The following is a 24536-nucleotide window of genomic DNA, read 5'->3' as shown; positions in this document are numbered from 1 at the left end:
GGCGACAAACAATCCACAAGAATTTTACCATTGTAGAATAAAGAGATTTTGATTTTCTTTAAGACTTAAAAGTACCAAACTTTATAGATTTATCATTCGGTCAAAATCAAACGGTCATAGAACCACTAACTATGTGGGTGCATCCGTGGGGCATCCAGTTAATAATTTTAGGAAATTCGAACTATATCCTTCACTAAAAAAGGAGGATTAAATCCTCCAAAATCTATCAAACGAAAAAACAAAGAAAGACAATAATCTAAAAAAAAGCATAAGCAACGATTAATAATCTTACTCTTCGAGCCTCAATCTTTGAGCAGGAGAGTGACGAGGGAAGGCTCCTTGTTCTCCGTTTGAGCTCTTATTCTCTGGTGGAGCTAATCTCAAAGTTAAGTCCATTTTTCAATTAACCTACAAATTGATGAAATTTGTTAGTACATAAATTAAATCTTTGTAATACAAATTACACAAAAGGGGAAAATAAACGAGAAAATGAAATAATATGCATGACATACCTCCTCTGCTAAAAATCACTTAAGATCACTCTTGTGTGATGATATATAAGAGGTTGAGTGCTCTATATGCTAACTAAAGATTAATTTTTTAATTAAAAAAAATGGGAAATAAATGTAATTTTTAATTAAAAATACAATAAAGTAAAATTGATCTTTGAACCGGGTCACCATTAGACGTCCTGATAAATGATTTCTTTGACAAAATAAATTCAGTAAAGTACTAAATTTTATATTTACAATTTTGACCAAATAAATAAATAATATATACAATAAGTGGTAACCGAAAAGAAAAAAATTATAAATATATATATATTCTTTTAATATATATATTTTTTTAAAGAATTCTTTCAAATATATAGTCAATATTTTCATATTGACTATATTAATTACATTAATTAAATAATTTAAGTAATAAACTATTTTTTGAATGAATTTAATTAATAAACTTTATCAATCTATAATTATTTTATGCACACATTAAATGATGTGTTGTCACGCCAATTAATGAATACGAAAGTGTTTTTATATTCATTAATTAACGTGACAACACATCGTTAAATTTATGTTTAAAACAATTGAACACTAAAAAATATTAAATAAAATCTTAATCAAGGAAAAATTTAATTCATATTTTCCTGCACGGTACATATGGTTTGAGCTTGAATTTATTTTTTTTTTTTTTGTGGTGGTTGGGGTTTGAACCCGAACTTTGCATATATTACACATTGTTCATAGCAATTGAGTTAAGATTAATTTAACCCAACAAATTAAAGAAGGAGAATGTTAACCAGTGCCCCCGGGGCATTGGTTAAGCACCAAATGAAGTAAGTTTTCATTAAAAAGTAATGCAATTATTATTATTTTTTTAACAAATAATGCAATTATTATTTAATAAAAGTGACTCCTTATATTTCCGAGATAAAAAAGACTATTTATAGATTCCTTAATCAGTGCTCCGGGAACACCGGTTAACAAGACCCAAGAAAGAAAATATTTTTTTTAATAGGGAATGGAAGAATAATATTACATTTTTTAATACAAAAAAAAAAATTGAAAATAATCGTGATGCGCGTATGTTTCTCGACTGTCATTCTATTCGATTGTGGGTTTCGTTCTCCATTTTTCAGATCAACCATGGATTTCATCAAGCTTTACCTCCTTGTTTCAATTTCTCATTCCTTTTTGGTTTTATAATTTAAAATTTTCATTTTACTAAATCAAATTTCAGATTTGGGATACTTTTGGATGTTTTTCTATGTCAATGAGCTATTCATCGTGTATGACATATTCCCCATAATAATTATTTAGTAAAAAATTATAATTCCTAAAAAAAAAAAAAAAAAAAAAAAGGAAAGAGATAATTACTATTTTCTAATGGAAAATGATAATTACTATTTGAAGCATCAGCTGCAGATTCAAAATTTGCAATAAGAGGACAAGGCATGTGCATTAATGGAAAGCCACTGTCAGCAATGAACCTCTTGATTTACTATCTTTTGAAAGAGATTTACTATCTTCAGAGATGAGAAAGCCTGATGGAATTATAAGTGACACATTTGATAAATCATGGCCATTTATTGCCATATTCAACTCTTGTGTGTTTAGAGGAGAATAAACAACATAGGATCCCAAAGGGTCTATGAAACATTCTTGAATAATCTTCACACCATCTTTGGGAGGTGAAACTAGAGGCTGCTCCACATAGAAAGAAAAAAAAATGAATACCAAAAGACCTAAACAATTTACACAGCAAAAGATGATAAAATATTATTAGTCATCTAATGTAAACCCGTAACTTGTGTTTTGTATGTCGAGACATTTTCAAATGGTGTAGACAATTTTTCTTTTTGAAAATTTGGGTCAGTTCGATAAATGAATCGGAATAAAATTTTCTTCCGCTATAAGGCTGACATACCTATTATGCCAAAACCTAATCTTATTGTCTACAACGTTTAACATAGGTTTCAAAGTGAAACAATTCCTTAGGTTTGCACTAATCGAAAGCCCGAGATACAAGAAAGGCATCGACCTTGAGTTCCAAATCAAGAAGCTAAACTACAAAAGTAGAAAAGAAGAAAAGGGGAGCTACATTTGCCCTAACTTAAATTTTTGAGAAGTTGGCATCAAATTTGAAAATAATTGAAACCACTTTAGATTCATTTTGATTACACATAAGTTCTCCACACAAATGAGGTGCATCATATCTTCATTTGAAATGAGTTCCAGTAGAGATGTGTGCAATTTCATGCCATGGATTTCCGTCACAAAACTTATCCCACTGCATGAAAATAATTAACAAATGAAATGTATTAATGATAAACAATGAAATTTTAAAACTTACAAAAAATTCAAATAAACTAAAATTCTTTGAACCTCAAAACGTCTTGCAGGATCGATCTTAAGAAGTCGAAAACAATATGAGATGGGAGAGGTATCGAAACGGAGCTAGCAACAATAACAATGAATGGATCATTTGACAGAAATAAGTTTTTGTTTTTTGGAATCGAAAACCTAACCCCGCTATCATCAGTATCAGCAATGTATTGTGGTAAATCTGAAACATACACAAGCCATGAAGCACAAATCTTAGGACACTAGATTCATCTTTCCTAATTAATTAAATACTCACCATTATTTATCAAAAAATTACTCCATACTTATCATTAAAAAAGTACAAGTTGCACTACACCCAACGGACTAATCACAAGAGGTATTAAACTCATTGAAAGAAAAATATGTACACTAAAAAACCTCGTCACTTATGAGACAACAATCCAACAGATTTACAAACCATTGTCAAGCGATGATCCGTTGAATCGAATCCACCACATCTTCAACTTTGGGGATGGATATCGAAAAATAGCTTCATTATTCCCTCCAAAAACTATAATATTTTTTAAATTTTAAAATTGATTTTGGGGGAATATAACCATATTTTTTCAGTATTACATACAGTGACAGAAAGATATCTGTATTCGATATCCTTCGCCAATAAGCAAAATTGAATCCTAAAAAACCTATCAAATGAAAATAAATTAAATTTTATCAGCAGAATGTCGAGTCGTCGACAGACTCTTTTCGATTCATTTGAGTTTTCACTATCTTGTTCATCACCTGATAGGTCCATTTTTTTTTAATTCACCTATAAATATTATTACTTTTTTTTCTTGTATATCCTCTCCTTTCCTTTGTCTCTGGATGAGATATTGTTGGTACATATATTAAATCTTTGCAATAGAAATTACAGAAGAGGGAGAAGTATGTGAAAAGTATGTAGCAATCATGCATGATATTACCTCTTAATCAGCAAATTCCCCAATTAGATCACTCTTGTAAAATGATATTGAATGTCATATTTTATCATAACAAGAAATATATATATGCTACAACCAAAACTAGTCTTTGAAGGAGTATATGTCAATGATTTTAGTTATATGTAAGAGATTGAAAGTTCATACACTCCTAATATTTCTCTTATCCCCTAGCAAATAAACTTATAATACTCTCTTATACAAAAATACCAACCAAAAGTATTTGTTTACTGGAAAATTATGAAAAATAGAACATTAAATGCATTCCCTTGAAAAAAGTCATATGTAACGGAAGTTTTTTAATTTTATTATTTTATATATGATATAAAATTAAGATATATTTGACCAACATCGAATAGATTCAAGGGTAAAAAATTTGATCCTCTTATAAATACGTGGTCATGAGTTTGTTCTTTTTCTTTTGCGCACGAATTTGAACCACTTAGATTTACTGGTTCAATGCTGCAACGGAAGCTTCGTACCCATAACATGGTAAACCAAACATAATAAAATTAATATATGTTTTTTTTGACTATATTCAATTATACTAGTCCAAAAGGAAGTAAAACAATTATTCTTACGCATAACTATGATAACCCAACAAAAAAAAAGTTATGATATATTTTTTTAAGGGAATTCAAAAAGGAAGCTTTTTAAGTGTCATTTGAAATTCTCTAAATTTAACTTGAACAAAATACTTTATAAATTTTATAAACAATGGAATTCACCTCAAAGTATTTGAATTCCCTCAAAACATTACCCCATCCAAACACACTATTACGGGTTGAAATTTTAAAGAATTTAGAATTCTAAGTAATTTAAATGATTCAATTAAATTACTTTCATTTCTCAATACTTTTGTTTGGTTGCAGTATTAAAAAATTCATTGTCATCATTTTTGTAATACTTTTATAATTTTTTTGGGTCAAATTTGAATATCGAAATTAGGGGTCAATTCGTAAACTTCAAAATTTTGAGGTGTCAAATTATAATTTTCGAAAAAATTGAGGGGTCAATTTACAATTATTTAGAAATTTATTGGGGTCAAATTGAAATTTTTGGAAAATTTGAGGACCCAAATACAAAATTTGAAAAATTGTAACAATGAAGAATTTTTAAATTCTTAACTTTTAGGTGTCATTTGAAATTCTATAAATTTAACTTGAGCAAAATACTTAATAAATTTCTATCATTTTTGAAAAAAATAGAACTTATTATCCAAACAATTAAATTCACCTCAAAGTATTTGTATTCCTTGAAAATATTACATTCCTTCAAAACATTCCCTCATCCTAACAAATTCTTAGACACTCTCTCTTAATTTCTTGAATAGTGATGAAATCATGATGGTTTGAAGCAAAAAAGTCTCTCACCCTCTTCTTTTTAATCCTAAACCCTAATCCTCTAATAATAAAAGATCTCACTAGAGTCTCCAACCGCCTCTTCTCGGCTAAAGCTAACACCTCTAAACCCTCAAACCTAGTAACCTCAGACCGTCCAAGTCCAACTCATCGTCTCTACCAAAACAAAATCATATCCCCTTCCCTTACCCAAGACAATTGAGGAAACAAAACTATTGTGTAATCATCCACTTAGATCTCTCTCGCAGTAACATAATCAATATCGAAAGAAATGAGATTTTTCGTAAATTTAAGCAAAATGAAAAGAAGAAAAAAAACAATTAAAGTTTAAGACGCTTAAAGCAAATTTAAGCAAAGTATAAAAGCAACAACCTTCCTTAGCAGTAATTAACAAAAGACGAAACGCAAAAGCAAAAGTCTCCAACATAATAAAACAAAAGAAAGGCACATCTTAGTCCACCCCACAATTACAACAGGTAAAAAGCAACATAGGCAGCAACAAGAACAAACCATAACTCCTCATAAATCTAAAGATAGGTTCCATCTGATGATCTTTGGGGAAGACCTAACTTCAACTCCAGTGATAGTTCCCCTTTTCCCACGCAGCTTGGATTCAACTTTGACAGCTTCTCATACAAAAAATAAATAAATTCATACATACAGTTATTAAATTAGTCGATATATTGTAGCCCTTAATAAAAAAAACATTATTATCTTAGAATTAAACAGTAAAACATTGTTTGTAGTTATACTAACTCACCTTTTCTTTCAGAAGTTCATTTTCAAGCCGAAGTTGTTTCAAACGTGAATCACGGCATGCTTGGCAAGATACTCTATTTTGTCTCTCCATTTCCCTTTTCTCTTCCAAAAGCATTTGAATTTCAGCTCGAAAAGCAGCGTTAACTTCCTTTTGAGTAGCATTCTTGAGATCATAACATATACAAGAAGTGATTAGTATGTTAATTATATCAATTAGTGGTATGTTAAAAGAATTGAATGGAGATTTTGTTCAAACCAAGAAAATATATATGTTACCTTAACCAGACCTCTTTTGTATGTAAACCACCAGTTCACTTGTTTTGGCTGAAGACCAAGCTCTTCGGCTATTTCACTTTTTTGCTTATTAGTTGGATATTTGATCGTTTGAAATATTCTTTATTTAACAAACAAAAAATACAATTAGGAGAGAGATTCTATTGCAAGACCAATTTGAATGGCAAATGTAAAAACAAAAATGACACAAACAAGCCATGAAGCACAAATCTATACAATAGATTTATCTTTCCTAATTAATCCGGTACTTATATTATCATTAACTCTAAAAAAATTAACATTTATCGTTTATGTCGGTGCTAGGTAGCTCAAGTTATTTACACTAAAGGGTGATAAGTTTGAGATCTTGAGCTCAAACTCGAACTAAGAAGAGAAAGAAAAAAAACATATCATTAATAAACCATCTAACTTTTATGAACTTTAATTTATAGATTAATTTTATTAAAGGCTGTGATATCAATGTGTTTCACCAATAAGATGAGATTGTGATCGAATCAATTGATTTGATAAGAATATCAATAGTCTTTTGGGACATATTTATAAAAAAAAAAACATTTATACACAACAAAAAAATGGATTGTAAAGTCAAAGGGTTAACTTTTTTTATGGAAAGTCAAAGGTTAACTTTTTTTTTTTGTGAAAGTCAAGGGTTAACTAAATACTGCAAGAATGATTAATTCGGTCTACCTCTAAAAAAAATATTAATTATTCGGTCTAGTATAAGGAGCTTTTTTTTTTTACATCAAAATTTAAATAATTTTTTTTTAGCAAAATAGATTTTTTTGATAAAACTATAGTTTAAATAAATAGGCACACGCATTTATAATATATGACAATCTCTAAAAATATAAAACATTCTCCACAAAGAGATCTAGGTTTTCAAAAAAAAAAATAGTTGTATTCCAAAAAAAAAAAATGAGACAGTGAAAACCTCGATCTCTAAGGAGAACCAATTGCAAATCGTTATTCGAAAAAAAAATTAATCGCAAATCTCGTTATCTAATCTTTTATTGACTAAGACAAAAAAAATAGATCTATAACATTCATTAATCCATAATATGTGCAGTCATTGGCAGAATACATTCATACAGTCAGTGGATCCATGTCAGTCGATCTTGAATGGAAGGTTTAACTTTAAATAATAAATAGATTTTTTTTTGTGTAAAATTGATGTTCTATGTGCACAACTATAGAGTAATTCCTCAATCATGTGCAATCCAATTGGCGACAAACAATCCACAAGAATTTTACCATTATAGAATAAGGAGATTTTGATTTTCTTTAAGACTTAAAAATACTAAACTTTATAGATTTATCGTTCGGTCGAAATCAAACGGTCAGAACCACTAACTATGTGGGTGTATCCAGTTAATGACTTTAGGAAATTCGAACTATATCCTTCACTAAAAAAGGAGGATTAAATCCTCCAAAATCTATCAAACGAAAAAACAAAGAAAGACAATAATCTAAAAAAGAGCATAAGCAAGGATTAATGATCTTACTCTTCGAGTCTCAATCTTTGAGCAGGAGAGTGACGAGGGAAGGCTCCTTGTTCTTCGTTTGAGCTCTTATTCTCTGTTGGCGCTAATCCCAAAGATAAGTCCATTTTTCAATTAACCTACAAATTGTTGAAATTTGTTAGTACATAAATTAAATCTTTGTGATACAAATTACACAAAAGAGAAAAATAAACGAGAAAATGAAATAATATGCATGACATACCTTCTCTACAAAAAATCACTTAAGATCACTCTTGTGGGATGATATATAAGAGGTTGAATGCTCTATATGCTAACAAAAGATTAATTTTTAATTAAAAAAATGGGGAATAAATGTAATTTTTAATTAAAATTTTGACTAAAGGTTGACTGCTTTGTTATATAATTTTATTTTGACTTTTTCAAAAAAAAAATAATTAAAATTCACAATAAAGTAAACTTGATCTTTGAACCTGGTCACCATTAGTCGTCCTGATAAATGATTTCTTTGACAAAATAAATTCAATATAGTGCTAAATTTTATATTTACAATTTTGACCAAAAAACTAAATAATATAAACAATAAGTGGTAACCGAAAATATATATATATATTCTTTCAAATATACATATTTTTTTTAAGGAATTCTTTCAAATATATAGAAACGCAATAAGTATTCATATTGACTATAATAATTACATTAATTAAATAAGTTAATTAATAAACTATTTTTTGAAGGAATTTAATTAATAAACTTTATCAATCTATAATTATTTTAATCATGCATCTAATGATGTGTTGTCACACCAATTAGTGAATATGAAAGTGTTTTCATATTCATTAATTGACGTGACAACACATCGTTAGATTTATGTGTAAAACAATTGAACACTAAAAAATATTAAATAAAATCTTAATCAAGCAAATATTTAATTCATATTATCCTGCACTGTACATATGGTTTGAGCTTGAAATAATAATCCGAACCTTGCATATATTACACACTGTCCATACCAACTGAGTTAAGCTTAATTTAACCCAACTAATTGAAGAATAATATTTTTTTTTAATAGGGAATGGAAGAATAATACTATATTTTTTAATACAAATATAAAAAATTTAATAACCCACCCGTCTCAATTAAGTGACCCAATTAAAAAGAAAATGAAAGCCTCCTTCAACTTTTAATAAAAGAGTTTAATTGTGGTGGGTCGACAGTCCAAAATTGTGTTGCACACACAACCAATTAAAACGCTAATAATTGCCACTTCAACCATTTTTAAAACAGTTAAACTAAATTAAATTTAATAAAAAGAAATAGAAAATAATCGTGATGCGCGTATGTTTCTCGACTGTCATTCCATTCGATCGTGGGTTTCGTTCTCCATTTTTCAGATCAACCATCGATTTCATCAAGTTTTACCTCCTTGTTTCAATTTCTCATTCCTTTTTGGTTTTATAATTTAAACTTTTCATTTTACTAAATCATATTTCAGATTTGGGATACGTTTGGATGTTTTTCTATGTCAATGAGCATTCATCGTGTATGACATATTCCCCATATTAATTATTTAGTAAAAAATGATAATTCTTCAAAAAAAAAAAAAAAAAAAAGGAAAAAGATAATTTCTCTTTTCTAATGGAAAATGATATGTATCAATCAATAATATATATATATATATATATATATATATATATATATATAATGTAATGTTTTTATTTCACGAGCCGTTTTCATATTTATTCGTAATATTTTGTTCTATTTTTCAATATCAATTTTTACTTGGTATAAAATGATAACAAACCTTACATTTTTATTTTTTTCAAATTTTTTTGCTAAACCAGAAGCTTGGATAAACATCAAAAGGAAGCAACAACATCACAACTATGTTGGCACTTCAATGAACCCCCATCATATGCCGTTAAACTCAAAAACTTTATTAAAAAAGAGAACAGTATCTACAAGTGTGTGGGGGGGGGGACAAGTGCTCCATAAATATTGTGAAACGTTTTGTATAGCATTAAAGGAAAATAGCTTAGGACATATTATATTGAGTCAGTTTAAGGGAGAATCTTTAGAATCCATCCATAGTTCAGCAAATAAAACAAATTCGGGTTTTTTTAGTAAGAATTAATCTTTTATGATCCAATCTTGACAATAAATTGGCCAAACCCTTTATGTTTCAATAAATAATCATCATCTAAAAAGTTTAGGATGACAAGTTTTTCCTATAGTTCTATAATAAGATGTGAAGTTTTCTTCCCTTTATTCTCACCTTCTGAAATGTTCACAATTTGAAAATCATCAGCATTAGCAGGAATTTCTATGATAATTAGATTATCAATTTCCATTTTCCAAGGCCTCAAATAATTTTTGCTCAACTTCATCCTCAAGAATATGGCCCATGATTGCTCCAAAAAATCTCTATTCTTGATCTCTAGCTACTTTCTTCGAACCTTGTGATGAACCAGAATATGGCAAATAATATTTTAAGACGCCAATATTCTTGAGAGAGGCCAAAGATCTTAACCCAAACTTGATTTGAAGAACTGTTTGGAATACTATTGTTAAAATCTCGTACAAGAAAAAAGCTTCATGATACTAGGATTGAGATTCCACGAAGGAATGGATTTGACCATTTTTACATCTCCTAAGCATCAAAAAGAAAACTCATAGCAGAAGTTACTCCCCATTTACGAAAATCTTTCCACATACAGGTTAGTTTGGAACGCAAGGCAAAAAAACATAAGTGGGGTAGAACCCTTGGGCTAAATGATCCTTGCATGGAGATTGTGTTTGCATGCTTCAATCCTTGCAAGATACTCATCCTCGTGAATAATAATTGAGATTGGGTTTGCATGTTTCAATCCCTGCAAGATACTCATCCTCGGGAATAGATTTTTTTTGGTTAAAATTATCAAGAAATCCAAAAACAAATGTATAACCATACTAAACAGTCCATATCAACATATTGTGCTAGTCAATTTGAAATTGGACATTCCTTATTCAATTAATCTCATCAAAGCAAAGATAAACATGAAATTATACATTATTCTCATCCACTCATGCTTTGTTAAAGTAATTAAATGAACCAACCATGCAAACATTTCACAAACTTAAATTTACATATGCAATACTACTAGAAATACTCAATTTTCCTGCGGATTCTTCTACGGAATATAGTCGCAGGAAATCCTAGGGATTTTGCCACGAATCATTTTGCTCAGACCAAGGTTTCGGCGCGGATCCTGCCACCGCATGAGAATAATCACCAGGTAATGTCTACGTTTGCTGCAGATTTTCCCACGGATTTGTGTATGTCATATCCTGCGAATTTTCCTGCGGTTTTGTTTTTTAATTTAATTTAATTGAAATTTTAAAAATTGTCAGAATTCGAATTCCTTAATTTTTATATCTATACGAATTGAATATGGACCCTCTAATTTTAAATTTAATTCCAAATCATATATAAATGAAATGACGAACTATTTTCGTCGATCACAATTTAATTTTTTAAACATATTCAATATTAAAATATTTTGAGAAATACTAATTGAACACAAGTATTTAAAAAAATACTTCATGAAGTCATTGTTTTTCTCATTTAATTTCAAACTCATAATCCCAAAAATTATTTATATAAGTTTTTCAATGAGGGAAAAGAGAAAACCCACCTCTAATTGATAATGACAAGCTCTAGGTTTTCCTTTCCTTTAATTATTTTCCCTTGGCTTCTCTCAAATCTTGCTTCTCCTATAATTCTTCTTCAAACTCATTATGATTTTGTTCCTTTGATATTCCATCTTCTTCCTCTATACTTATTCAGCCTAGAAACAAATTGCTATTCAAATCTTATTTGCATGTAAGTTGGATTGATTAAAGTGAAAAAATGGTAAATCACCAGGATTACCATTTTTAAGATTTTCTTCCTCTACTTCCTCTATCCTCTATACCAGGATTACCATTTTTTTTCACTTTAATCTTATTTGCATTAGTAGGAATAATGTTCCAGAAAATGTTATTCCCAGGATTGCAAATTTAATCCTTGAAACAAACACACACATAGTTAATTTTCTTTGATGTTAGTTTCTCATGTGAGAAGAGCCAATAACATTGTTGTTCTCTAGCTAAGTTTACTTTATCAATTGATTTTGTTTGGATCGAGAAATTTTGTCCATGTATTACTACTGTTGTCGCAACCGATTTAGTTCCCGTTTAAATGAAACCATTTATGTCAAAAACAAAAAGAATTGGTAAGTTTAAGTTCCTTAAGTTCCATATCCGATTTTGAATCCCGGTCATCAATCGGATGACCTCATTGTAAGTAATACGTAAATACCTTTGTAAGCACTTATATGAATGTAGTTCTACCATAGATACCTAAAATTCTAATCCAATTCAATTTTAATGGGATGAGTTTTACCATACAAATTCAAATAGCAAATGTATCTGCAAAAGAAACCATTGGTATTGTTTTGGCAAACCATGTGGACCGGCTATGATAAATACAATAATGCTCATACTCATAAACTATAAAATAAACTAAAAACAATCTGAAATAAAGTACTTAACATTCATTGGTGTTACTTATTCTACATAATAGCAACGCACTAAATTAAAATCACTTCAATTCAGAACCACTTAGTAGAGCATGTTTTATGCTTTGAACTACTGTTGTCATGAGTGCATTTGAAGCATCAGCTGCAGATTCAAAATTTGTAATAAGAGGAGCAGGCATGTGCATTTGAAAAGCCACTGTCAGCAATGAACCTCTTGATTTACTATCTTTTGAAAGAGATTTACTATCTTCAGAGATGAGAAAGCCTGATGGAATTATAAGTGACACATTTGATAAATCATGGCCATTTATTGCCATATTCAACTCTTGTGTGTTTAGAGGAGAATAAACAACATAGGATCCCAAAGGGTCTATGAAACATTCTTGAATAATCTTCACACCATCTTTGGGAGGTGAAACTAGAGGCTGCTCCACATAGAAAGAAAAAAAAATGAATACCAAAAGACCTAAACAATTTACACATCAAAAGATGATAAAATATTATTAGTCATCTTATATAAACCTATTGTATAAATATGAAACTTTATATATATAAATATGTGACCAAGAAATCCGTAACTTGTGTTTTTGTATGTCGTGACTTCAGATGATGTAGACAATTTTTCTTTTTAAAAATTTCTGTGAATTCGATAAATGAATCGAAATAAAATTTTCTTTCGCTATAAGGCTGACATACCTATTACGCCAAAACCTAAGCCTATTGTGTAGAACGTTTAACATAGGTTTCAAAGTGAAACAATTACTTAGGTTTGCACTAATCGAAAGACCGAGATACGAGAAAGGCATCAACCCTCAGATGTAAATCAACAAGCTAACTACAGAAGTACAAGAACAAAAGGGGGGCTACGTTTGCCCTAATAAGCCTAAATATTGAGAAGTTGGCACCAAATTTGAAAATAATTGAAACAATCTTCACACAAATGAGGTGCATCATATGTTCATTTGAAATGACATGGACGGAAGTGTAGGAAAATGGCAATAAATATAAATTAAGATATAGTTTATAACATTATTAAAAAAGGAAACTTCTACGGTACACCTGCAAATTAAGGTGTACCGATACTCCTACTTCAAAAATCTTTAAATTAACTATTATTTTTATGGAATAAAGAGCTATTTTTTTATATTTATATTTTAGAAAATGTCATTTCATAAGAAAAAAACGTCATTTCATTGTTTATAAAAATCATACTAATTTTTTTTACATTTTATTGTAAAAAATAATCAAAATTCTCTATTATGAGTACTAAAAACTCAGAAAAATTAAATTTTATTTCGTAGACGTTTTTGGTTAATAAGATTTAATTATTATAATTATAGGTGATGGAAAACAATTTTTCTCTTCAAAAAATAACACATTTAACTATTAATTTGTTGATTGGGTGTACCAATACACTCAAATTTTTTGAGTGTACCATAGAATTTGCCTAAAAAAAAATCAAAATATTCTTTTATAAATAAAATATGGTAAATACCTGAATAATTGATACATAGTGGTTGGGATGAGTTCCAGTAGAGATGTGTGCAATTTCATGCCATGGATTTCCGTCACAAAACTTATCCCACTGCGTGAAAATAATTAACAAATGAAAATGTATTAATCAAAAACAATGAAAAGCTAAAACTTACAAAAAAAATTCAAATAAACGAAGATTCTTTGAACCTCAAAACGTCTTGCAGGATCTCTTAAGAAGTCGAAAACAGTATGAGATGGGAGAGGTAAGGAAACGGAGCTAGCAACAATAACAATGAATGGATCATTTGACAGAAATAAGTTTCTATTTTTTGGAATCGAAAACCTAACCCCGCTATCATCGGTATCAGCAATGTATTGTGGTAAATCTGATTTGCTTGACATTGTTAAATTTTTACTGAACTCCTTAAGCACCTGATGTGCAAGTTTCATTACACATCTCCTTCCTTCTGGTAAAGTAATCACTGAAAAGTATATAAATGAATAAATCACACATATTTCAACTAAGAAGAGAATACTAAAGAAAATTATAAGGAGTTTACTTAGTTAAATAGGTTAAATAATGGAAAATCAAGAGTTACCTCCATTGTCATAAAAATGCATGTATTCAAGTGCTGCACTACCACATCTTTCACCAATTCTTCGAAGTTCCATAAGCCATCTTTCGGCTCCAAATGCAATAGCATTGTTGACAATATCTCTATACATACTATGTGTTTGAATCTTCAAATCCACCTCCACATGCTCAATCCAAGAAACCTACAAATTAAACATACGTTTCTATTATAATCACTCTATTATATGACTTTACTTCACAAAGAGTGATTAACTATATTATATACGTACTAACCTTGGAAGTCTCAGTAGATATTTGTTGAATCAAACATCCAGAAGGAAACCTCCAAAAAAATTATTAGTATGTTATATCAACTAGTGGCATGTAAAAAAAAATTGAAACTAAGATTTTGATAAAACTAAAGAAAACATGTTACTTTAATCTGTGCTCTTTTGTTTTGAAACCACCATTTCACTTATTGTGGCTCAAGCTCAAGCTCTTGGGCTATTTTGTAAGCGTTTTGAATATTCTTCATTTAAGAAACAAAAAACACAATTAGGGATTATATTGAATTGTAAAGCCAATTGAATGACAACTTTAAAAGCAGAAATGACACATACAAAAGCCATTAAGCACAAATCTTAGGACATTAGATTCACCTTTCCTAATTAATTAAATACTCACCATTATTTATCAAAAAATTACTCCATACTTATCATTAAAAAAGTACAAGTTGCACTACACCCATAATAACGGACTAATAAGCACAAGAGGTATTAAACTCATTGAAAGAAAAATATGTACAATAAAAAACCTCGTCACTTATGAGACAACAATCCAACAGATTTACAAACCATTGTCAAGCGATGATCCGTTGAATCGAATCCACCACATCTTCAACTTTCGGGATGGATATCGAAAAATAGCTTCATTATGCCCTCCAAAAACTATAATATTTTTTAAATTTTAAAATTGATTTTGGGGGAATATAACCATATTTTTTCAGTATTACATACAGTGACAGCAAGATATCTGTATTCGATATCCTTCGCCAATAAGCAAAATTGAATCCTAAAAAACCTATCAAATGAAAATAAATAAAATTTTCATAAGAGATTGATCATCTTACTCTTCTAGCTTAAGGATTTGATCAGCAAAATGTCGAGTCGTCGACAGACTCTTTTCGATTCATTTGAGTTTTCACTATCTTGTTCATCACCTGATAGGTCCTTTTTTTTTTTAATTCACCTATAAATATTATTACTTTTTTTTCTTGTCTCCTCTCCTTTGTCTCTGGATGAGATATTGTTGGTACATATATTAAATCTTTGCAATAGAAATTACAGAAGAGGGAGAAGTATGTGAAAAGTATGTAGCAATCATGCATGATATTACCTCTTAATCAGCAAATTCCCCAATTAGATCACTCTTGTAAAATGATATTGAATGTCATATTTTATCATAACAAGAAATATATATGCTACAACCAAAACTAGTCTTTGAAGGAGTATGTCAATTATTTTAGTTATATGTAAGAGATTGAAAGTTCATACACTCCTAATATTTCTCTTATCCCCTAGCAAATAAACTTATAATACTCTCTTATACAAAAATACCAACCAAAAGTATTTGTTTACTGGAAAATTATGAAAAATAGAACATTAAATGCATTCCCTTGAAAAAAGTCATATGTAACGGAAGTTTTTTAATTTTATTATTTTATATATGATATAAAATTAAGATATATTTGACCAACATCGAATAGATTCAAGGGTAAGAATCCTCATAAATACGTGGTCATGAGTTTGTTCTTTATCTTTTGCGCATGAATTTGAACCACTTAAATTTACTGGTTCAATGCTGCAACGGAAGCTTCGTACCCATAACATGGTAAACCAAACATAATAAAATTAAGATAAGTTTTTTTGACTATATTCAATTATACTAGTCCAAAAGGAAGTAAAACAATTATTCTTACGCATAACTATGATAACCCAACAAAAAAAAAGTTAAGATATATTTTTTTAAGGGAATTCAAAAAGGAAGCTTTTAAGTGTCATTTGAAATTCTCTAAATTTAACTTGAACAAAATACTTTATAAATTTTATAAACAATGGAATTCACCTCAAAATATTTGAATTCCCTCAAAACATTACCCCATCCAAACACACTATTAGGGGTTGAAATTTTAAAGAATTTAGAATTCTAAGTAATTTAAATGATTCAATTAAATTACTTTCATTTCTCAATACTTTTGTTTGGTTGGAGTATTAAAAAAATTCATTGTCATCATTTTGGAATACTTTTATAATTTTTTTTGGTCAAATTTGAGTATCGAAATTAGGGGTCAATTCGTAAACTTCTAAATTTTGAGGGGTCAAATTATAATTTTCGAAAAAATTGAGGGGTCCATTTACAATTATTTAGAAATTTATTGGGGTCAACAAATTGAAATTTTTGGAAAATTTGATGACCAAAATACAAAATTTGAAAAATTGTAACAATGAAGAATTTTTAAATTCTTAACTTTTAGGTGTCATTTGAAATTCTATAAATTTAACTTGAGCAAAATACTTAATATATTTCTATCATTTTTGAAAAAAATAGAACTTATTATCCAAACAATTAAATTCACCTCAAAGTATTTGTATTCCTTCAAAATATTACATTCCCTTATCCAAACACATTCTTAGACATTCTCTCTTAATTTCTTGAATAGTGATGAAATCAAGATGGATTGAAGCAAAAAAATCTCTCACCCTCTTTTTAATCCTAAACCCTAATCCTCTAATATTATAAGATCTCACTAGAGTCTCCAACCGCCTCTTCTCGGCTGAAGCTAACACCTCTAAACCCTCAAACCTAGTAACCTCGAACCGTTCAAGTCCAACTCATCGTCTCTACCAAAACAAAATCATAGTCCCCTTCCCTTACCCAAAACAGTTGAGGAAACAAAACTACTGTGTAATCATCCACTCAGATCTCTCTCGCAATAACATAATCAATATTGAAAGAAATGAGATTTTTCGTAAATTTAAACAAAATGAAAAGAAGAAAAAAAAACAATTAAAGTTTAAGACGCTTAAAGCAAATTTAAGCAAAGTATAAAAACAACAACCTTCCTTAGCAGTAATTAACTAGAATATAGTTCATAACAAGGAACAAAAAACGAAACACAGACGCAAAAGTCTCCAACATAGTAAAACAAAAGAAAGGCACATCTTAGTCCACCCCACAATTACAACTGGTAAAGAGCAACAGAGGCAGCAACAAGAACAAACCATAACTCCTCATAAATCTAAAGATAGGTTCCATCTGATGATCTTTGGGGAAGACCTAACTTCAACTCCAGTGATAGTTCCCCTTTTCCCACGCAGCTTGGATTCAACTTTGACGGCTTCTCATACAAAAAATAAATAAATTCATACATACAGTTATTAAATTAGTCGATATATTGTAGCCCTTAATAAAAAAAACATTATTATCTTAGAATTAAACAGTAAAACATTGTTTGTAGTTATACTAACTCACCTTTTCTTTCAGAAGTTCATTTTCAAGCCGAAGTTGTTTCAAACGTGAATCACGGCATGCTTGGCAAGATACTCTATTTTGTCTCTCCATTTCCCTTTTCTCTTCCAAAAGCATTTGAATTTCAGCTCGAAAAGCAGCGTTAACTTCCTTTTGAGTAGCATTCTTGAGATCATAACATATACAAGAAGTGATTAGTATGTTAATTATATCAATTAGTGGTATGTTAAAAGAATTGAATGGAGATTTTGTTCAAACCAAGAAAATATATATGTTACCTTAACCAGACCTCTTTTGTATGTAAACCACCAGTTCACTTGTTTTGGCTGAAGACCAAGCTCTTCGGCTATTTCACTTTTTTGCTTATTAGTTGGATATTTGATCGTTTGAAATATTCTTTATTTAACAAACAAAAAATACAATTAGGAGAGAGATTCTATTGCAAGACCAATTTGAATGGCAAATGTAAAAACAAAAATGACACAAACAAGCCATGAAGCACAAATCTATACAATAGATTTATCTTTCCTAATTAATCCGGTACTTATATTATCATTAACTCTAAAAAAATTAACATTTATCGTTTATGTCGGTGCTAGGTAGCTCAAGTTATTTACACTAAAGGGTGATAAGTTTGAGATCTTGAGCTCAAACTCGAACTAAGAAGAGAAAGAAAAAAAACATATCATTAATAAACCATCTAACTTTTATGAACTTTAATTTATAGATTAATTTTATTAAAGGCTGTGATATCAATGTGTTTCACCAATAAGATGAGATTGTGATCGAATCAATTGATTTGATAAGAATATCAATAGTCTTTTGGGACATATTTATAAAAAAAAAAAAAAACATTTATACACAACAAAAAAATTGATTGTAAAGTCAAAGGGTTAACTTTTTTTATGGAAAGTCAAAGGTTAACTTTTTTTTTTTTTGTGAAAGTCAAGGGTTAACTAAATACTGCAAGAATGATTAATTCGGTCTACCTCTAAAAAAAATATTAATTATTCGGTCTAGTATAAGGAGCTTTTTTTTTTTACATCAAAATTTAAATAAATTTTTTTTAGCAAAATAGATTTTTTTGATAAAACTATAGTTTAAATAAATAGGCACACGCATTTATAATATATGACAATCTCTAAAAATATAAAACTTTCTCCAAAAAGAGATCTAGGTTTTCAAAAAAAAAATAGTTGTATTCCAAAAAAAAAAAATGAGACAGTGAAAACCTCGATCTCTAAGGAGAACCAATTGCAAATCGTTATTCGAAAAAAAAATTAATCGCAAATCTCGTTATCTAATATTTTATTGACTAAGACAAAAAAAATAGATCTATAACATTCATTAATCCATAATATGTGCAGTCATTGGCAGAATACATTCATACAGTCAGTGGATCCATGTCAGTCGATCTTGAATGAACGGTTTAACTTTAAATAATAAATAGATTTTTTTTTGTGTAAAATTGATGTTCTATGTGCACAACTATAGAGTAATTCCTCAATCATGTGCAATCCAATTGGCGACAAACAATCCACAAGAATTTTACCATTATAGAATAAGGAGATTTTGATTTTCTTTAAGACTTAAAAATACTAAACTTTATAGATTTATCGTTCGGTCGAAATCAAACGGTCAGAACCACTAACTATGTGGGTGTATCCAGTTAATGACTTTAGGAAATTCGAACTATATCCTTCACTAAAAAAGGAGGATTAAATCCTCCAAAATCTATCAAACGAAAAAACAAAGAAAGACAATAATCTAAAAAAGAGCATAAGCAAGGATTAATGATCTTACTCTTCGAGTCTCAATCTTTGAGCAGGAGAGTGACGAGGGAAGGCTCCTTGTTCTTCGTTTGAGCTCTTATTCTTTGTTGGCGCTAATCCCAAAGATAAGTCCATTTTTCAATTAACCTACAAATTGTTGAAATTTGTTAGTACATAAATTAAATCTTTGTGATACAAATTACACAAAAGAGAAAAATAAACGAGAAAATGAAATAATATGCATGACATACATTCTCTACAAAAAATCACTTAAGATCACTCTTGTGGGATGATATATAAGAGGTTGAGTGCTCTATATGCTAACTAAAGATTAATTTTTTAATTAAAAAAATGGGGAATAAATGTAATTTTTAATTAAAATTTTGACTAAAGGTTGACTGCTTTGTTATATAATTTTATTTTGGCTTTTTCAAAAAAAAAAATAATTAAAATTCACAATAAAGTAAACTTGATCTTTGAACCGGGTCACCATTAGTCGTCCTGATAAATGATTTCTTTGACAAAATAAATTCAATATAGTGCTAAATTTTATATTTACAATTTTGACCAAAAAACTAAATAATATAAACAATAAGTGGTAACCGAAAATATATATATATTCTTTCAAATATACATATTTTTTTTAAGGAATTCTTTCAAATATATAGACACGCAATAAGTATTCATATTGACTATAATAATTACATTAATTAAATAATTTAATTAATAAACTTTTTTTGAAGGAATTTAATTAATAAACTTTATCAATCTATAATTCTTTTAATCATGCATCTAATGATGTGTTGTCACGCCAATTAGTGAATATGAAAGTGTTTTCATATTCATTAATTGACGTGACAACACATCGTTAGATTTATGTGTAAAACAATTGAACACTAAAAAATATTAAATAAAATCTTAATCAAGCAAATATTTAATTCATATTATCCTGCACTGTACATATGGTTTGAGCTTGAAATAATAATCCGAACCTTGCATATATTACACACTGTCCATACCAACTGAGTTAAGCTTAATTTAACCCAACTAATTGAAGAATAATATTTTTTTTTTTAATAGGGAATGGAAGAATAATACTACATTTTTTAATACAAATATAAAAAATTTAATAACCCACCCGTCTCAATTAAGTGACCCAATTAAAAAGAAAATGAAAGCCTCCTTCAACTTTTAATAAAAGAGTTTAATTGTGGTGGATCGACAGTCCAAAATTGTGTTGCACACACAACCAATTAAAACGCTAATAATTGCCACTTCAACCATTTTTAAAACAGTTAAACTAAATTAAATTTAATAAAAAGAAATAGAAAATAACCGTGATGCGCGTATGTTTCTCGACTGTCATGAGAAATGCTATGGTCACACTCTCTAACACACTCTTTTGACACACTCCAATCATAATTTGCCATCTCATACACTCTTTTTATTTCATTAACCAGCAACCGGTTGTACAAGTTAAAAAAAAATACACTAATTTTTGCTTCCACCGTCTTTCTTCCCTGATTTTTTTTTATTTCTGATTTTTTTTCAAAGAAATAGAGAGATCTTGAAAACCCTTGCCAATGGTGGACGACGTTGAAATCATCAGTGGCGTGGTAACCTCGAAGACGAAACATTTCTTTGTTAGATTAGAAAAATCTCATCATCCCCAATTTGGTCCAGTACCTGCTTCGAAGCACATCACCAGATTTACCATCACCCGTCTTTCTTTTGTGTTGGAATTTCACATATTGAAAAAGGGGGTGGTTGTTAGAAATTGAGATTGAAAATGAAAGTGAAATAGAATAGTTGGATGGTATTGAAATTGAGAATGGAAAAGAAATGAAAGACAATGAATGGTGTGGTGATGATGACAGACTATCACGACGGTATGGTTTCTACGAATTGAGAAGAAAAAAATATTGCCAATTTTTTTTTTAATGTTTAGCAACCAAAACAACCTGTTAGCCGGTTAAAGGAATAATAAGAGTGGGTGATGTGGCATAATATTACTGGAGTGTGTCAAAGAGTGTGTTAGAGGGTTTGACCCTAGCATTTCTCCGACTGTCATTCCATTCGATCGTGGGTTTCGTTCTCCATTTTTCAGATCAACCATCGATTTCATCAAGTTTTACCTCCTTGTTTCAATTTCTCATTCCTATTTGGTTTTATAATTTAAAATTTTCATTTTACTAAATCATATTTCAGATTTGGGATACGTTTGGATGTTTTTCTATGTCAATGAGCATTCATCGTGTATGACATATTCCCCATATTAATTATTTTGTAAAAATGATAATTCTTCAAAAAAAAAAAAAAGGAAAAAGATAATTTCTCTTTTCTAATGGAAAATGATATGTATCAATCAATAACATATATATAAAGTAATGTTTTTATTTCACGAGCCGTTTTCATATTTATTCGTAATATTTTGTTCTATTTTTCAATATCGATTTTTACTTGGTATAAAATGACAACAAAACCTTACATTTTTATTTTTTTCAATTTTTTTTGCTAAACCAGAAGCTTGGATAAACATCAAAGGGAAGCAACGACATCACAACTGTGTTGGCACTCCAATGAACCCCCATCATATGCCGTTAAACTCAAAAACTTTATTAAAAAAGAGAAAAGTATCTACAAGTGGGGGGGACAAGTGCTCCATAAATATTGTGAAACGTTTTGTATAGCATTAAAGGAAAATAGCTTAGGACATATTATATTGAGTCAGTTTAAGGGAGAATCTTTAGAATCCATCCATAGTTCAGCAAATAAAACAAATTCGGGTTTTTTTAGTAAGAATTAATCTTTTATGATCCAATCTTGACAATAAATTGGCCAAACCCTTTATGTTTCAATAAATAATCATCATCTAAAAAGTTTAGGATGACAAGTTTTTCCTATAGTTCTATAATAAGATGTGAAGTTTTCTTCCCTTTATTCTCACCTTCTGAAATGTTCACAATTTGAAAATCATCAGCATTAGCAGGAATTTCTATGATAATTAGATTATCAATTTCCATTTTCCAAGGCCTCAAATAATTTTTGCTCAACTTCATCCTCAAGAATATGGCCCATGATTGCTCCAAAAAATCTCTATTCTTGATCTCTAGCTACTTTCTTCGAACCTTGTGATGAACCAGAATATGGCAAATAATATTTTAAGACGCCAATATTCTTGAGAGAGGCCAAAGATCTTAACCCAAACTTGATTTGAAGAACTGTTTGGAATACTATTGTTAAAATCTCGTACAAGAAAAAAGCTTCATGATACTAGGATTGAGATTCCACGAAGGAATGGATTTGACCATTTTTACATCTCCTAAGCATCAAAAAGAAAACTCATAGCAGAAGTTACTCCCCATTTACGAAAATCTTTCCACATACAGGTTAGTTTGGAACGCAAGGCAAAAAAACATAAGTGGGGTAGAACCCTTGGGCTAAATGATCCTTGCATGGAGATTGTGTTTGCATGCTTCAATCCTTGCAAGATACTCATCCTCGTGAATAATAATTGAGATTGGGTTTGCATGTTTCAATCCCTGCAAGATACTCATCCTCGGGAATAGATTTTTTTTGGTTAAAATTATCAAGAAATCCAAAAACAAATGTATAACCATACTAAACAGTCCATATCAACATATTGTGCTAGTCAATTTGAAATTGGACATTCCTTATTCAATTAATCTCATCAAAGCAAAGATAAACATGAAATTATACATTATTCTCATCCACTCATGCTTTGTTAAAGTAATTAAATGAACCAACCATGCAAACATTTCACAAACTTAAATTTACATATGCAATACTACTAGAAATACTCAATTTTCCTGCGGATTCTTCTACGGAATATAGTCGCAGGAAATCCTAGGGATTTTGCCACGAATCATTTTGCTCAGACCAAGGTTTCGGCGCGGATCCTGCCACCGCATGAGAATAATCACCAGGTAATGTCTACGTTTGCTGCAGATTTTCCCACGGATTTGTGTATGTCATATCCTGCGAATTTTCCTGCGGTTTTGTTTTTTAATTTAATTTAATTGAAATTTTAAAAATTGTCAGAATTCGAATTCCTTAATTTTTATATCTATACGAATTGAATATGGACCCTCTAATTTTAAATTTAATTCCAAATCATATATAAATGAAATGACGAACTATTTTCGTCGATCACAATTTAATTTTTTAAACATATTCAATATTAAAATATTTTGAGAAATACTAATTGAACACAAGTATTTAAAAAAATACTTCATGAAGTCATTGTTTTTCTCATTTAATTTCAGACTCATACTCCCAAAAATTATTTATATAAGTTTTTCAATGAGGGAAAAGAGAAAACCCACCTCTAATTGATAATGACAAGCTCTAGGTTTTCCTTTCCTTTAATTATTTTCCCTTGGCTTCTCTCAAATCTTGCTTCTCCTATAATTCTTCTTCAAACTCATTATGATTTTGTTCCTTTGATATTCCATCTTCTTCCTCTATACTTATTCAGCCTAGAAACAAATTGCTATTCAAATCTTATTTGCATGTAAGTTGGATTGATTAAAGTGAAAAAATGGTAAATCACCAGGATTACCATTTTTAAGATTTTCTTCCTCTATACTTCCTCTATCCTCTATACCAGGATTACCATTTTTTTTCACTTTAATCTTATTTGCATTAGTAGGAATAATGTTCCAGAAAATGTTATTCTCAGGATTGCAAATTTAATCCTTGAAACAAACACACGTTGTTAATTTTCTTTGATGTTAGTTTCTCATGTGAGAAGAGCCAATAACATTGTTGTTCTCTAGCTAAGTTTACTTTATCAATTGATTTTGTTTGGATCGAGAAATTTTGTCCATGTATTACTACTGTTGTTGCAACCGATTTAGTTCCCGTTTAAATGAAACCATTTATGTCAAAA

The 24536-nt window shown here is 29.4% G+C and overlaps 1 protein-coding gene across 1 annotated transcript; it reads right to left on the bottom strand.

The window, feature by feature from the left end:
• Positions 1-12336: 12336 nt before the first annotated feature.
• Positions 12337-19759, bottom strand: LOC11417442 (homeobox-leucine zipper protein HDG8). Its single transcript, XM_003594521.3, has 7 exons — positions 19656-19759; positions 18131-18248; positions 17856-18017; positions 14350-14527; positions 13958-14232; positions 13770-13859; positions 12337-12699 (listed from the first exon to the last, which is right to left on the bottom strand). The coding sequence occupies exons 1-7, from the start codon at positions 19757-19759 to the stop codon at positions 12337-12339; spliced, it is 1290 nt and encodes a 429-aa protein (XP_003594569.3).
• Positions 19760-24536: the final 4777 nt, after the last annotated feature.

The sequence above is a fragment of the Medicago truncatula genome, chromosome 2 (genome assembly GCF_003473485.1).
Source record: "Medicago truncatula cultivar Jemalong A17 chromosome 2, MtrunA17r5.0-ANR, whole genome shotgun sequence".
NCBI classification, from domain to species: Eukaryota; Viridiplantae; Streptophyta; class Magnoliopsida; order Fabales; family Fabaceae; genus Medicago; species Medicago truncatula.
This window is presented reverse-complemented; position numbering and strand designations above follow the sequence as displayed.